General features: G+C 36.7%; 1 protein-coding gene across 1 annotated transcript; it reads left to right on the forward strand.

The window, feature by feature from the left end:
- Positions 1–1616: 1616 nt before the first annotated feature.
- LOC135211298 (chemotaxis regulatory protein ChePep-like) lies at positions 1617–13598 on the forward strand. Its single transcript, XM_064244616.1, has 4 exons — positions 1617–2185; positions 2349–2515; positions 10029–10111; positions 13476–13598. The coding sequence occupies exons 1-4, from the start codon at positions 1617–1619 to the stop codon at positions 13596–13598; spliced, it is 942 nt and encodes a 313-aa protein (XP_064100686.1).
- The last annotated feature ends 2147 nt before the right edge of the window (positions 13599–15745 follow it).

Consider the following 15745-nt stretch of genomic DNA (forward strand, 5'->3'; position numbering starts at 1 on the left):
GTCTCTCTCTCTCTCTCTCTCATAAGATATTTGTTCTTCTCGACATTGATTTGAATTGTTCATCAGTTCTTGGAAAGGAAATTGGCGATAGACGTGAATGCATTTGTGCATTCTTTTGTATGCACTACATTTTTCATTTGTGCAATATTGGAAGTATTTAGTCCATTCATTTATACTGCCAGATGTATGAGTATACTTGTATATATTTAAGCTTATATAACACACACACACACACACACACACACACACACACATATATATATATATAATATATATATATATATATATATATATATTCTCAAGGAAGCAAGGGAGACGTCTTCTGGTAATTTCAAAGGCTTTATTAAGCGACGTTTCGGGGTCCAGCCCCATCATCATCACGGTTGTAAAAATGATTAATACACATAAATATTATAAAAAAGACTCATCCTAATAACTAGCATACATTTAAAATTCATTGAAAACCTACTACAATGCTAAGAAAACGACCATCTCACGTGAAAGGAAGAAGACGAGTGACCAGAAGAAGAAGGAAAGGTTCCAGGTAAAGAGGGGTAGCGGTAGTTTGTTTAATTTTGGAACTATTGTTTTTATGGAAAGCGATTCGATTCGAAGACAGCAAGCTCTTGAGAAGATCGTGTCATGATTTTAAAGTGTTTGTATTCTATATTGAATTTGTATTTTTTTAATGTTCTCGAATGTTCGAGAATTCTGGTGAAGACAACCGGACACCTGTAACTCACCCTCCTGTGGCAATCAATGCGGACTTAAAGAAGCCTACATGAGCAGTGGCGATTCCAGGGGGGGCCATGGGGGGGCAGCTGCCCTCCCAGATTTTGGCCATGACCCTGGTTTTCTCCCCCACTTTTGTAATGAAATATTATATATAAAATTAATCATAATTGAATATAACAATAGTTACAAACTAGTCACACAAAATTGGGCCGTTCTCTCAAGAACGTGATGCAATGTTCTGTTTTGCTTGTAGGCACTTTGCATCATCTTCTTATGCCAATGTAGACGATGCATTTATAAAGAGTGGCTTTAGACGATGGAAAAAGCCACAAGGAAAGATGGGGCCATTGCAAAGCACCTGAACTCACATGTCCACAAATCCTCTATACTACGTGGATTGACTATCAACACAATAAAACTGATAAAACATCCATTAAACAGAGTATAAGTGAGGGCTATCAGAAGAAAGTCCGTGAAAATCGTCATTACATAAACATTCTTGGCGAGATTATACTCCTGAGACTAACAAAATATAGCACAAAGAAGCCACTGAGAGGGTGACGATGAACAAAATCCAGGAAATATCCGTAAACTTCTTAGATTCATTACAAACAGGATCCTGTTACAGCTGAACGTGTTAAAAGTGGTCAAAGAAATTAGAAGTACACCAGTTCTGCAATACAAAATGAGATGATTGATACATTTGCATCAATTGTGAGGGAAGAAATAGCTGAAAACATAAAATCCTGCCATTACTTTTTTGTTCAAGCCGATGAAGCCAAAGATGTGAGCAAAACTGCGCAATTAGCACTATAATAGTAGTACGATTTTATGATGAAATCTCGCACTGTATTCAGGAATGTTTTATTTCATTCACTCTCATGTCTCCATTGGATGCTGCATATATCACAGACATAACTCTGAAAACTCTAGAAAAATTAGGCTTAGATTATAAATTTTCTCTTGTTGGCTTGGGATTTGATGGAGCATCAGTCATGAGTGGAGGAATTAGTGGCGTTCAGAAACGTATAAAAGAGAAAGCAATTTTTGCTTATTATGTTCATTGTTACGGTCATAAGCTCAATTTGGTTTTGACAAGTGTTGCAAAGAACGTACCACAAGCATCTGAATTCTTCAGTCTTCTTGAAGAAGTCTATATCTTTGCTAGTAATGCAGTGGTTCATGAGAAGTTCCTTTCTATACAGCGTGAAATGTTTCCTGAAGAACAAATTCGAGAACTTCAGCATCTCAGTGATACTCGCTGGTGGTGTCAGGCTACCTCCTGTGATAATGCTTTATTACGTCTGGAGTGTATTATAAGACTTTTGAAGGAGACTTCTGCAGATGATACTGGAGCTCGAGCTGTATCTGCTAGAGGTTTACTTGCTCAGATGGATGCAGAATTTGTTTGTTTATTGCAGTTTTTCTCTGAAATTCTGGGAAAAATAAAGTATCTCAGCAGCTGCAGGACAAACAGGCAGACCTTGGAAAAGCAGCTAAACTTATTTCTTGTCTTCGTGAAGATTTAGCTGATGTAAGAAACTCCAACTTAATTGAGAATTACTCTAATAGGGTTGACGAACTCTGTAAAAAATGTGACATTTCACCAACAGTGACAAGAAAACGTTCAAGAAAACCTCGACAACTCAGTATTTTATCATGTTGGAAACATCTGGCCAGAGAGTTGTGGAGCCGAGTCATCCACAGCACGTCACAATCTTATATGAAGTATTAGACTGTTTAAATAGTGAATTAGATCGTCGTTTTTCCCAAGAGTCATGTGTGATCTTCTGTGGCATTTCAGCTCTCTGTCCTGCAGGATGTCTTTAAGTCATTTGCTTTTATCATATTCAGTTAATCAAAGTGATTTAAAACACGAGCTATCTTTAGTTAAGAAATTGTTCCGGAAAGAACATCAGCCACCTACATCATTGGTGGAGTTTTTGTCATTTATTCTTCCATATAAATCTGCCTTTGATTGCTTATACATTTTACTATTGATAGCTGTAACACTTCCTGTCACCAGTGCTTCTTGTGAAAGATGTTTTTCCAAAATGAAAATAGTAAAAACATTTCTTAGAAATTCAATGACTAGTGAGAGACTAAGTAACACTGCATTATTATCATTTGAAAGTAAACGGGCTGAGATTATTGACTTAGATAGTTTTGTAGATGAGTTTGACAGCCGACATGACAATCGTAGAATCAAATTGCACTAAACATTTTGAGAATTATACCGACATGGTCCATATCTGTTTTGTGTTAAATGTGTATTATAAAAACTTACCATTCTTTAATAATTGCATATTGTTATGAATTGTATATAGTTTTGAATGTCGAAACAACATTTTGGGAATTTTCATGGTAAGCCTCATATCTGTCTGTTCATTTCATTACTTAATACCTTTCCTTAATTTGTTCAAATGTGCATTATACAAACTTGCCATTCTTTAATAATTGCATATTGTTTGGGATTGTAAATAGTTTTGAATGTCAAACGAGCATTTTCAGAATGGTCAAGACATAGTCCACATCTGTATGTTCATTTCATTAGTTAATACCTTTCTTTAAGTTGTGCAAATGTGTATAACGCAAACTTAACATTCTTTAATAATTTGCATATTGGTAGGGATCGTATATAGTTTTGAACGTCAAACTGAACCTTTTCAGAATTGTCATGACATGCCCCATGTATATCTGTTCATTTCATATAATTACTACCTTTCTTTATTTGGTTCAAATGTGTATTATATTTATACATACTATCCATTCTTTAACGTTTGCGTATTGTTTGGAACTGTATATAGTTTTGAATGTTAAATTTTCATATCATGCAAGTCAGGTAAAATATCAGACGGATGATTTACAGTTGTTTTGCTTAGGAATCAAACAAAATTCTATATGAACCTTTACCTTTAGTCAAATTCATTCCTCTATGAGTTTCAAAATGCTTCCAAAATTGTAATAATTTTTATAGTTACCTTTCCTATGATGCCCACCCAACAATTATCTTTGCCCCAGAGTTGCCCCCCTACTTTTTGAGGGGTAAAATCGCCACTGTACATGAGGGTCCGTCATAATTTCCCAATCTACATTTGGGACACAAAAATAAATAGACCGCATTGGAAGTCAGAAGAGGGCTCAGTTTTTCTTTATATTTAAATAAAGACCCAATAGTTAAAGGGTTTCTTACGATTAGTTGGCCTTCTACGGCCGGACAATGTTCACGTATTAAACGTTTAACTTGGGTATAAAATGTTGTATCACTGATAAACGGGACACTAGCAAAGAAAGGCATTCTAGGAGCAGTTGGTCTGTTATTTTTCTCTATTAATTTATTATTTAAAAACTTCTTTAGGTACTTGAAGAAAACCTTAGCTGGATAGCAGTTATCGGTGAAGTACTGTTGTGAAACAGCAATCTCATTGTGAAATTCAGACCAGCCAGAGGAGAGAGAATATGCCCTGTGGAAGAGGGTATATGAAGCGTTTGCTTTAAAGTTAAAACTACAAAATCTGTAAAAATTTGTCCCTCTAGTTAATCACCCTCTCTTTTACTGCCGTTACTTTGACAATACTTTTATTCTTTTTCGAGACAGAGACAGGGCTGCTTCCTTCTTACAATATGCCAATTCAGCCCACCCTAATATCAAGTTTACAATTGAATGTGAAAATAATAATAAGCTCTCTTTCTTAGATATAGAAGTGTCACGTAATACAGACGGTTTTAACACCTCAATTTTTAGGAAAAAAGACTTATACTGGACTAGGGTCAAATTAAAAAAAAAAAAATCCTAAAATATAAAAAAATATAAAAAAAAGAGTACTGAGGTAATTCAACACAAATTTTTTGAACGTGTAATTACGATTATAAATAACAGAAACGCTATAATAAAAGGCAATAATTATTCTCCGCACTTTAAGGAGTAATGAAACCTTTTCTTCAAAAAATAGGAAAATAAAAATATTTAGAAAAGATATTTCCTTTTAGAAATTCTTAAAATAAAAACAAAAATAAAAAAGTAAAAAAAACGCTTTCGGAAGTTTCGACTTGCTCAAAGCAAAGAGGAAGGATATTAATATGAATAGTCAGTTCCAACAATATTTAAGGCTTTTTATATAAAAAAAATATGATAACGATTTAAAATAATACGATGTGATAAGATTTCATAACAATTATTTTCCAAAAAATAATAAGATAATATATTAATATATTCTTAAAACAGGTCTCAAATATACCCATCAGATTAACTAAACAGAAATAAAAGCTCTCTCTCTCTCTCTCTCTCTCTCTCTCTCTCTCTCTCTCTCCATACACAGTATGCATTTCTTTCGTTATCGTTCCTCGTACTCTACTACATCTCACCCCACCCGCCCCCTTCTCTCTCTCTCTCACTCTCTCTCTCTCTCTCTCCTCTCATCCTCTCTCTCTCTCTCTCTCTCTCTCTCTCTCTTCTCTTCTCTTGTCCTTATATAGTGTTTCATTCATTAATGCATTCCTTTGCCTGATTACCGTAATTTCGCTCCTCCTCCCATTCGAACTACTCTAACTATGCATCGGTTGTTTGAACGTGGGCCACTTTCAGGGCAAGAAGGGCATGATCTCTCCGAGCCAGGCCTGGCGGGGCGACACCGCTTTCGGAACTAGCTGTACATAGACGTGAGAGGGGGTAAGTGAAACTGGGCATGATAACTCCGTAGAGTGTTTTGAGCGGCCCTGCATTGAAGAGGTTCATGGAATGGTTGGTTATTGTCTTCAGAAGTAAAAGAAGGAATTTGTAATGCTGATTATAATCATTTATTTACCCTTGACCACTCATATCTCTCTCTCTCTCTCTCTCTCCCCATGTACAGATGAGTAATTTACTGTTAATTTTAGTATTAGAAGTGTAAATTCATATGATTTTACTACCGTATTTTTTCAGTAATTCGACTTCGAAATAAGTTAATAGCATCGTCTTAACATGAATATGGATCTAACATCTTGCACAGTCTATTTTTATAATGGTTCCAAGGTACTATCGAACGACCATTGCAGACAAATTCTGAAAAACAGTATTGATACCTGGAATTTTTTTTGTTTAATTCATGCCATTAACTTCCTGGTTTATTTATTGCTTAAACTTGGGGGCATTTCTTATTCTTGTCACAGATCGCTTATTAGATCATGGAATAGAGAATGAACCCAGGTACTCATTTAAAAATAGTAAAGCTCCTATAAACGTTGTTCAGAAATAATAATAATAATAATAATAATAATAATAATAATATAATAATAATAATAATAATAATAATAAAATAATATAATGGAAACAGATAATTTAACAATTTTGATATCTCCATAAGAGACAGCAATCTAAAAATAACTACTTAAAAACACACACACACACACATACATAACTATTTTCAAAAAACGCACAAAGAATATCAATAAAATAGAATAAATACAGAAACTCTGTACTGAATTACTATTTTTAAAAATAACTTTTAATCGTTGCAAAAAAAAAACACTAAACTTTGTAACACTGAATCCCAAAACAATAATTCTAAAAAAAGTCATTGCATTGTTGCAAACAGAAACAACCAAATCTCGAATCATCAGTCGTCCAGAGTCACTATAATTATTTTCGACCACAACTGCCACCGCCTACTTTGAGAAGATTCATGACTCATGAGACAACTCGAGTAACTCATCGCATGAATATTTCCCCTCCGGTGGTAAATGATTCATCGTTCGTCTTTCTTGTACAAACACCATTAATCGTGTGAGTGATTAATGTCTCAGCTGCCTGAGCTTAAACTAACGAGATGGCTTTTAAAATTTTTTTTTATTTTCTTAGAGCATTGTTTCTTTCGTCATTGTGAATAGGATGATTTGGGTGGCTAATGTTAGTTTTTTTTTAAACATTTTCTCCTGAACCAGTTGGGCCTCCCTTTTTCATTTTGTTTTTTCGCGGTTTTGTTTTTCTTTGTTTGTATGGTGTTTTTACGTTGCATGGAACCAGTGGTTATTCAGCAACGGGACCAACGGCTTTACGTGACTTCCGAACCACGTCGAGAGTGAACTTCTGCCACCGGAAATACACATCTCTAACACCTCAATGGAATGCCCGAGAATCGAACTGGCGGTCACTGAGGTGACAGGTCAAGACCATGCCGATCACGCCACTGAGGCCCTGTTTTTTCATAGGACATCACTCGAAGCTTCGTCATCTGATTTCTCATATCCGTCAGTCAATTAGCGGTGGGACATATTACATATTGCCCCTTATTAGGGCAAATTCCTGGCAGATAGGCTTAATTGAAAGTCTATAGGAAGCTGCACTAACAAAATTCCATTAATGGCGTTACTTTATATTTCAAATAAGTTTCCCTGAGTTCTAATGAATAAATCACTTTATTTTTTAAGAAATCGGTTGTTTCCTTAATTTCGTGATAACATGACAGGAGATGGGTGGCAGTTTGGGGCATAAATTGAACGTCTGTAAAAATGTTTTAAAGAAATGAAATATTTTTCTTCATTTTAACCTAGTGCTAATTAAGACAAAAAACAAATTGAACGTCTTTGAAAAATTTCATAAAAAAAGGAACTGCTTTTCTTCATTTTAACCTAATGCTATTTAAGACTAAAAAAAATTAATTCAAGGACACTTCACTTACCAAAAGGATAATTAAGACCATTTTCTTGTTTTCATGAGGTTTTTTGTATTCCTACATCAGCAAAGGAACAGGAAACATTATATATCGTAGACGTCGATAAGGTCTTTCGTTCTCAAGCACATGGAACATGAACGAAATTAAAGAATCTAAAATACATTTTCTTTTTATGCTTCTGATTTAACATCTACTTATATAAGCACGTATTGCGCTGGCAAGTTAAATCTCTCTGCAGGAAAAATATAGTCGTTACACGAGCTTTCAAATGACCGTAAGAAGAAGAAGAAGAAGAAGAAGAAGAAGAAGAAGAAGAAGAAGAAGAAGAAGAAGAAGAAGAAGTCGAGATAAGGACGCCTTGCTCTATCAAGTGAATCCAAAACAGACGTGTGTATCATCTGATTGCATGCAACACTTCCCTGTTCGTTCCATAAAACCTCTCTCCTAACAAGAACCAGAATTAAGAGTTAAACTAAGTGGAGATATTAAAAGGGCGAAGAAAAAAAAATAAGCTGATAAACGAATTCTTTCTTAAGCATAATGATGCAGAAACTCCACAATAAAACAAGAGCCAACCGAGATTTGATACAGATTCAGTCAGAGACGTCAGCCTATAAGGATTAGGGACGTTTGTTGTCAAACCACCCAGGAGTTAAGAGGAGGAGGAGGAGGAGGAGGAGAGGAGGAGTAGGAGGAGGGGAGGAGGCGGCCACCACTTGGCTACGGTCTCTGAAGAAGTAAGCATCAAACATTCCTTCCGCCGAGTCAGCGACAAAGGCAAGCTTTCCCGCGGTTAAATTACCCGTCCTGTCTGCGAATGTATTTATTGTTCTCTTGTATGCGCTGTATTTACGGCCGGCGATATGTGGATGGGTCTAGTATATGCGAGAGCTGCTGCTGCTGCTGCTAACGTCTTATTTAACCGGTGCCTGTGCAACGGCTCTCTCCGCTCAACTTGGTCTTTGATGGTGCAATACGGGAGCGCGAATTCTTTAGTCTCATGTGATTTTTATTCTCCTTCTTTTTCTTCTTCTTCTTCTTCTTCTTGATTTGTGACAAGGTCCTCCTGCGTGTCGAGTCTTGGTGTTTCATCAAAGCATTGTTAGGGCTGACGTTTTGTTTTATCTTCCGCGCCCAATGTGCTCGAGAAAAGATTATAAGAAAATGTAGATGCTTGCATTCTAGTAAGAGAGAAGCACATACGCTAAGAAAAGCCCGTTTTATATATATGTATACATACACACACACACACACACACATATATATATATATATATATATATATATATTATATATATATGTGTGTGTGTGTATACAAATATACATATATTTAAATTTTTTAGTGGATATACTTTCTTATCACCATTATCGCATCAAAATTTGTAAACCCTTGATTTTGTGATGACTGTTCCATATAAGAGTATAATTTATATCAGATTTATGGGTATCATTTCTCCACAATATTTTCGGACGATTAGCATAACGAGTTATATTCACGAGAGAGAGAGAGAGAGAGAGAGAGAGAGAGAGAGAGAGAGAGAGAGAGAGAGAGAGAGCATTTTCTGAAGCTTTGAAGTTAATTGATTTTCTTCTTCGAGTCCTTTAATCAGCCGCATTTTAATAACACCATTGCCACCTGCTCTCTCTCTCTCTCTCTCTCTCTCTCTCTCTCTCTCTCTCTCTCTCTCTCCTCTCTCTCTCTCTCTCCACCTCCGTACGAAAATAAATTCGTCACTGAAAGCCCCTCAGCTGACTTCATTGTTCTGCAATTCACACATCAAGAACAGCAAGATCATCCAACTTATATTTTTACATTAGAAATAAATCATATCTAATATCGAGTAACATTTTTTTTCGGAAATTAGAAGAACCTATTATGTAATTTGTTGGGCCGTAAAATGGAAGGTCAGTTACTCATTCTAAACCCCATTCTACATAAACTCTTTCTGCAAAAGTTTATGTGTTTCAGAAACCTCTAAAAAAGGACTTAATTAAATATAAAATCTTATGACAAAGGCCAAGAACTGGGACCTATGAGGTCAATCAGCGCTGAAAGGGAAATTAAAGTGAAAAGATTTGAAAGATGCAGCAGGAGGAAAACCTCAGAGCAGCTGCACTATGAAACAATTGTTAGGAGAGGGTGAAAAGAGAATATGAACGGAAGTGTGGTAAAATGAATGGAAAGGGTTGCAGCTATAGGGGCCGAGCGGACGCTGCGAATAACGTTAAGTAATACCTACATTGCGACGTGAGAGGTGCACTGACGGCACTAGCCCCCTACGGGATATTAAAAAAAAAAGAATGATTCTGAACGTTTTTCTCTGGTAAATTTTGCCTGGGCGTCTGAATGTATTAGATGTCATTCGCTCAAGAAGCAGATTCACAGAGATTTCCACAAGAAGCAGACTCAAAGAGATTTCCAAACTCCTCGAGTGATCGCAGTTTGTTTACATAACATGATTTTTTCCTCGTCGGAAGTTTTTAATTTGAGGGGTGCGTCTAAGAGCGTAAATTTAATCGCAACTTGTAAACCACCGATCTCTCCTGATACCACAAGAAGTTAACTTTCTTTTCTGTATTGGGTTGATAGACCTTCGGCTAGGAGTACGTCAGATTCAATTTTCGGTTCGGGTTTTTCTAGTGTCGATTCCCCAAGAAGAAGAAGAAGAAGAAGAAGAAGAAGAAGAAGAAGAAGAAGAAGAAGAAGAGGGAGTCCGAGAAACGGTTGGGTGGATTTACAAGTTCTGAAGATTTCAAGTTCTAAAGATTTTAAGATTTTAAATTCTAAGAAGTCACGGTTTGTCAGTAATTGAACCATTTTGTACTTCTCATTATTGTATGTTGTAAATTTTTCTTCTATTTAATCATACTGATCACTTGTAACAACACTAGCATATAAGAAATTTAGGGTGAATTTAGTATAACTCAGATATTGCTGGCAATAAGGTCCCGCTAGTCTAGAGATATATATTATTTAAAACGTGAAATCCCCTTTCATCATGTGTATATTTTTAACTATGACATGTAGAATGTCCTTTGTAAAATGGAAATAAAAGTTTTTGATTGGATTTGATTGCAGTCGTAGGTGAGCTGGACAGGCAGGCACTCTTCTTCCTTCCTTCTCTCCAGACAGTAGAGATAGCGCGTGCGTGTTAACGTCACATTTAACGTAGGATGGAGAGGGAGAAGGAAAAAAAAAATGCTTTAATCATGGGTGCCCTAAGAGAAGGCAATCGTAATTACCATAATGGCTTCCCATCCGGGATCTCGGGCAGCCTTCGTAAAGACGACTTTGTTGTTATTCCTTCAAAAGAATTGAAAGAGGAGGAGAGGAGAACTTAACAGTCCCATTAAACACCTGACTTGGCCTGACTAGAGGCGGTTATTAGTTCCAGCGTTATCTCTAAAGACTAAACTCTGGAACTGCCTAAGTGATTTCATTAATAATTTAAGCGTTACCTCTGATAACTAAACTCTGCAGCTGCCTAAGTGATTTCATTAATAAGGACGAAAACGATAACGAAAAATGAAAATCACTGGAATTTTATGGAAGTGTGTGGTGGTGGTCGGTCTCACTGCGGAGTACAAAGATGGCGTCAGAAATGGAAGGGAGTGGTTGTCGATCTAGATCAGATTCACGTCCTTCGTCTGATCTTTATGGCTGCCTTTAAACAAAAAACTAAGAAAAAAAAAAGGTTTCGCAAGGATAAAATGATATGTTACTGCATGCTAATTGCAAGGGGTCAATAATCTTTAAGTCTTAAAAGCAACGATTAAATTCCCACGACTTATTTTCACTCGGAGCGCTATAAAATCTAAGAGTGACTTATCTTGGCAATCACAGACGTTGAAAACAATTTTAATTGCCACACGATGCAAGGCGGCAGATACAGAGAGAGAGAGAGAGAGAGAGAGAGAGAGAGAGAGAGAGAGAGAGAGAGAGAATGAGGCGATTCCTCGCGCGTAGTTTGCAACTTTTTTCTCCAGCTTTGTCAATTCTTGTGTATCATTTTATGAACTATTCAGTTTTTTATTTTTTGGGTTATGCAATTTAGGTCATGATACCTAAAATTCCAACATGAGAAGGCTCATTAACAACTGCGACCCCGACTAGGAATAAAGCCGAGAAGAAGAATATGAGGAAGAAAGAGAAGAAGTAGGTCTATTTCTATATTCTTAATCCAGGTGCTACTAGTCTGAAGTGAATTTCTTAGGCCTATTTTATTAAAAGTATGTCAATGCCTTACTGTACTACATTGCTCCATTTTATCTGAATGAAATCACGAATGAAAGGCTCCATCGAGCTTTGCTGCTCATCATATGCGTGCAATTTGGCTGCTTCAGAAGAGTCTATTGCTTGCAGTTGTCCCTCTTCGAAAACAACCACTAGGGGCGCGAGATCAATCAAGATTTTTGGACACCCTTCTAGATAGAACCACTTCCGCCAGTGTCAAGATAAAGTAGGGCAGTTCAAGAGTAAGAATATTTATTTGGTTCTTCGTAAGCATATTTAACGTATATTCATTTTCTTACAATAATATTTGGCGTATATTTGATATGAATTAAATTTTTCTTTAGACTGAATACATTTGAAAAGGTAAACGGTCTAAAAATAAATTGTAAAAGAAGTTGCAACTGAGAGAGAGAGAGAGAGAGAGAGGAGAGAGAGAGAGAGAGAGAGAGAGAATTACAAATGACACGATTTTCGTGAGAACGATATAGTCGTCAGTTAGTAATGCAAAAGGAATTAATTTATAAATAAAAATGTCATATTCACTCATACCAATGAGAATCTTTTAATCTTTTCCAAGAATATTACTAGTTATCACTTATGTCGTTCTACTCACTATGACTAGAGAAAAAAGGCGGGATTCGACATCCAGCTTACTCAAGATGCATGCAAGATTTCTTCCCTCATATATTATTTGTAAACATTATATTCCAACTTTTAACGTTAATTAAAACGTGCTAAAATCTATGGTCAAATAGAGCCTTGTTTCACCAAGGAAAATTAAAACAAATGCGATATAGTTTATTAGAAATACTTGTTCTGTACTTTTTAACATGCACATTATTTAGTTTTTTTAAATTTTTCATTCTAATAAATTATCACAAATATCGTATCCTATAATTCCTGTATCATTAACTCAACGCAGAACACCTTTTTCAAATCTACTTAGGAGTTGCCATAGACCTTTCCTACTCCCCCACAACAAGAACAAGAACAGCAGCAAGAAAACCAAGTAGTTTGTAGGCTTACTCCCCGAGTAAGCAAAAATTAATTTGCCATTTCTCAATCTCCTTTTCCTCTGCTTCTCATAAGTCGCGCTATGTTACGATGTTATGCCACCAACATTGAATTTTATCTTCCACCTCCCAGGATGCAAAGATGAAAACAAATAAACACAAGAAAAACTTGAAGTTAAAAAAAAAGAGGATTGCAAGTTCTGGGGAGCGACCTCTCTCTCTCTCTCTCTCTCTCTCTCTCTCTCTCTCTCTCTCTCTCTCTCTCTCAAATAAGCGGTTGATTTCGCCTCCCAAGAAGCAAAAACTAAATTTTAAGCTTTTGTGGGTAAGTATCTCTCTCTCTCTCTCTCTCTCTCTCTCTCTCTCTCTCTCTCTCTCTCTCTCTCTCTCTCGATTAAACGTCTGTTTTCCCCTACCAAGAAGCAAAATTGAAGATAAATAAAAAATTAAAGAAAAAAAAATAATAAAAAAAGGTTCTAAGTTCTTGTGGGTAACGTATCTCTCTCTCTCTCCTCTCTCTCTCTCTCTCTCCAAATAAGCGTATGCTTTCGCCTGCTAGAATACAAAAATGAAAAGTAAAATGAAATAAGCTAAGAAGATAACAAAACAATAAAAATATTTCATGATCTTGGGAGAATCCCCCCTCTCCTCTCTCTCTCTCTCTCTCTCTCTCTCTCTCTCTCTCTCAAACGAAGCATTGGCTTTCACCTCCCAAGAAGCAAAAATAAAAGTAAATTGAATAAAAAAAAGAAATAGAAGAAAAAGAAGAAGAAGAAGTACAAGCAACGCGTGTGGTTGAAGGAGGCACCAGGGTGTGAAATACTTATCTGACACTTCACAGGCTTCTATCACCTCTGAAGAAGAAGAAGAAGAAGAAGAAGAAGAAGAAGAAGAAGAAGAGGAGGAGGAGGAGGAGGAGGGGGAGGAGGAGGTATTAGAAATGGAAGGAGTGACGAAGGGATAGAGATAAGAAAAATTATAAAAAAGGTTGGTAAGAGTTTCTATTATTGTTTTTCCCTTAGAGAGAGAGAGAGAGAGAGAGAGAGAGAGAGTATCTCCCAAGATCATGAAATATTTTTTCATTGCTTTTTTATCTTCTAAGCTCATTTATTTTACTTTTCATTTTTGTATTCTAGCAGACGAAGGCATACGCTTATTTGGAGAGAGAGAGAGAGAGAGAGAGAGAGAGAGAGAGAGAGAGAGAGAGAGAGAGAGAGAGAATTTGATAACTATTAGCATTACTTTACCGTTCGCTCACTCCCTAGCAATAATGATAATATTAAAATTAACTACTATCATGATCAATGTTATCATCGTACGCCCATAAAGGATATTTCTCTGAGAGAGAGAGAGAGAGAGAGAGAGAGAGAGAGAGAGAGAGAGAGAGGACGTCTTTAATCGACTTTCGATGTATTTCTCCACTCCTATTGATTGACTGATTTATTTATTTATTTTTATTTTTTTTATAGTTACTGATATTGTTATAAACATCCCCAGCTTCACAGCATCTCATCTGAAACTATCAGGCGATCTCGTAACACCTGTCTGGTCACCTCTTGTCTTTTTTTCTACTGTGGAAACAGTCAATCCTCTTTCCCAGGAAAAGCTAAAGTAGGTAGGAGGAGAAAAAGAAAGTGTCGTCAAAACTTACAACAGACCATGAAGGCTCTGTCTAAGAGGCAATGGGTGACAGAGAGGCCAATGGAAGAGACGACGAACGAACCGACCAACCAGCATCTTTCCTTCATCTAGCCATACCTTACACATCCCGGTCAACCCCTCAGTCGAAACCATCACCACCGTAAGTTACCAGAACTCCAAATAGATTTTTAAGGAAACGAGAGAGAGAGAGAGAGAGAGAGAGAGAGAGAGAGAGAGAGAGAGAGAGAGAGACGATGGCCTTACCCGCCCAAAAAAAATAGGTTATAATATTCATGGAAAACAGAACCTTGGACAGAATTCCAAAGCTACTGTATATTATGCACAATGTTTTTATGCTTACAACTTATCTGTATCTTGGGAGTAGACCCTCTTTTAAACAAGTCTTATTTTACAAAATTAATGGAGCTGATGCAGCAATACTTTTTAATAATACAACTTAACTACTTATACATACGATTACTAACTTACATCTCATTCCTTGTAATACGGGGTGATCAAAAAGTCCCTCTGTACCTAATGTTTTATGATGCGACACTTAAGAGTGGCAGCATGACCCTTAATTAAGATTTGTTTTATTATTTTGCTGTTTGACCCTTAATAAAAAACATTATAAATATTAATAAATTACATTTTATTCTATTTTATGCTGCCACTCAAGTGTCGTATCATAAAACATTAATTAGGTGCACAGTGACTTTTTGAACACTCTAGTACAAACTAATAAACTTTCAGAGTGAAATCAGTACAAACGAAGGCGCTCTCCCAGAGAGAGAAAGGTTTTAGAAAAGCTGAATGACAGACGAGAACGAGAGGAGAAAGAAGAAGCGAAAACAGTAAAAGGAAAAACGAGGAGAAAATTAAAGAGAAATTCAAAGCACCACAGAACTGAGCCCACTCGAAGGCAGCCAGGCTCAAGAGAGTTCCTTCAATGACCATCATTCAAGAGTAAATAAATAAATGCTCTCACCAAATTAAATCCTCGCGGGCCATAACCGCATCCGCTAACGTAACCGTTAAATTAATAATTACCATTCATTATTATAATTAATAATAAAAACAATAATGGCAACAAAAGTCAAAGAACGAGACGAGACGAGACGAGATGTCCCTCGGGCCAGAGCTGAAAGTTGCGTATGTGCACTTACCTGAGCCACTTGTAATCAAGCAAGGGTTAAAAGGACACCCCTATCCCCTTTCCCCCCGTCCTAACCCCCCCTTCCCTATCACCTGACACCCCCCAAAATACCCCGTGCCCTCCCCTTCCTAGATCCTTACCCTGGGGTCCTCCTACCAAGTCCTTCCCCAGGTGCAATCAGGATTTTCAACGCAGGGTCCCCCCCCCTCCTACGGAGCATGGGGAGGGAGTGGAGGTCTTTGTCATTAAGACATCGGTGTATTAAGTTCGTAAATACAGTCTTTAGAGCGGGTCTTACTGCTACTAATGGAACT

This window comes from Macrobrachium nipponense, chromosome 4 (genome assembly GCF_015104395.2).
Source record: "Macrobrachium nipponense isolate FS-2020 chromosome 4, ASM1510439v2, whole genome shotgun sequence".
NCBI lineage: Eukaryota > Metazoa > Arthropoda > Malacostraca > Decapoda > Palaemonidae > Macrobrachium > Macrobrachium nipponense.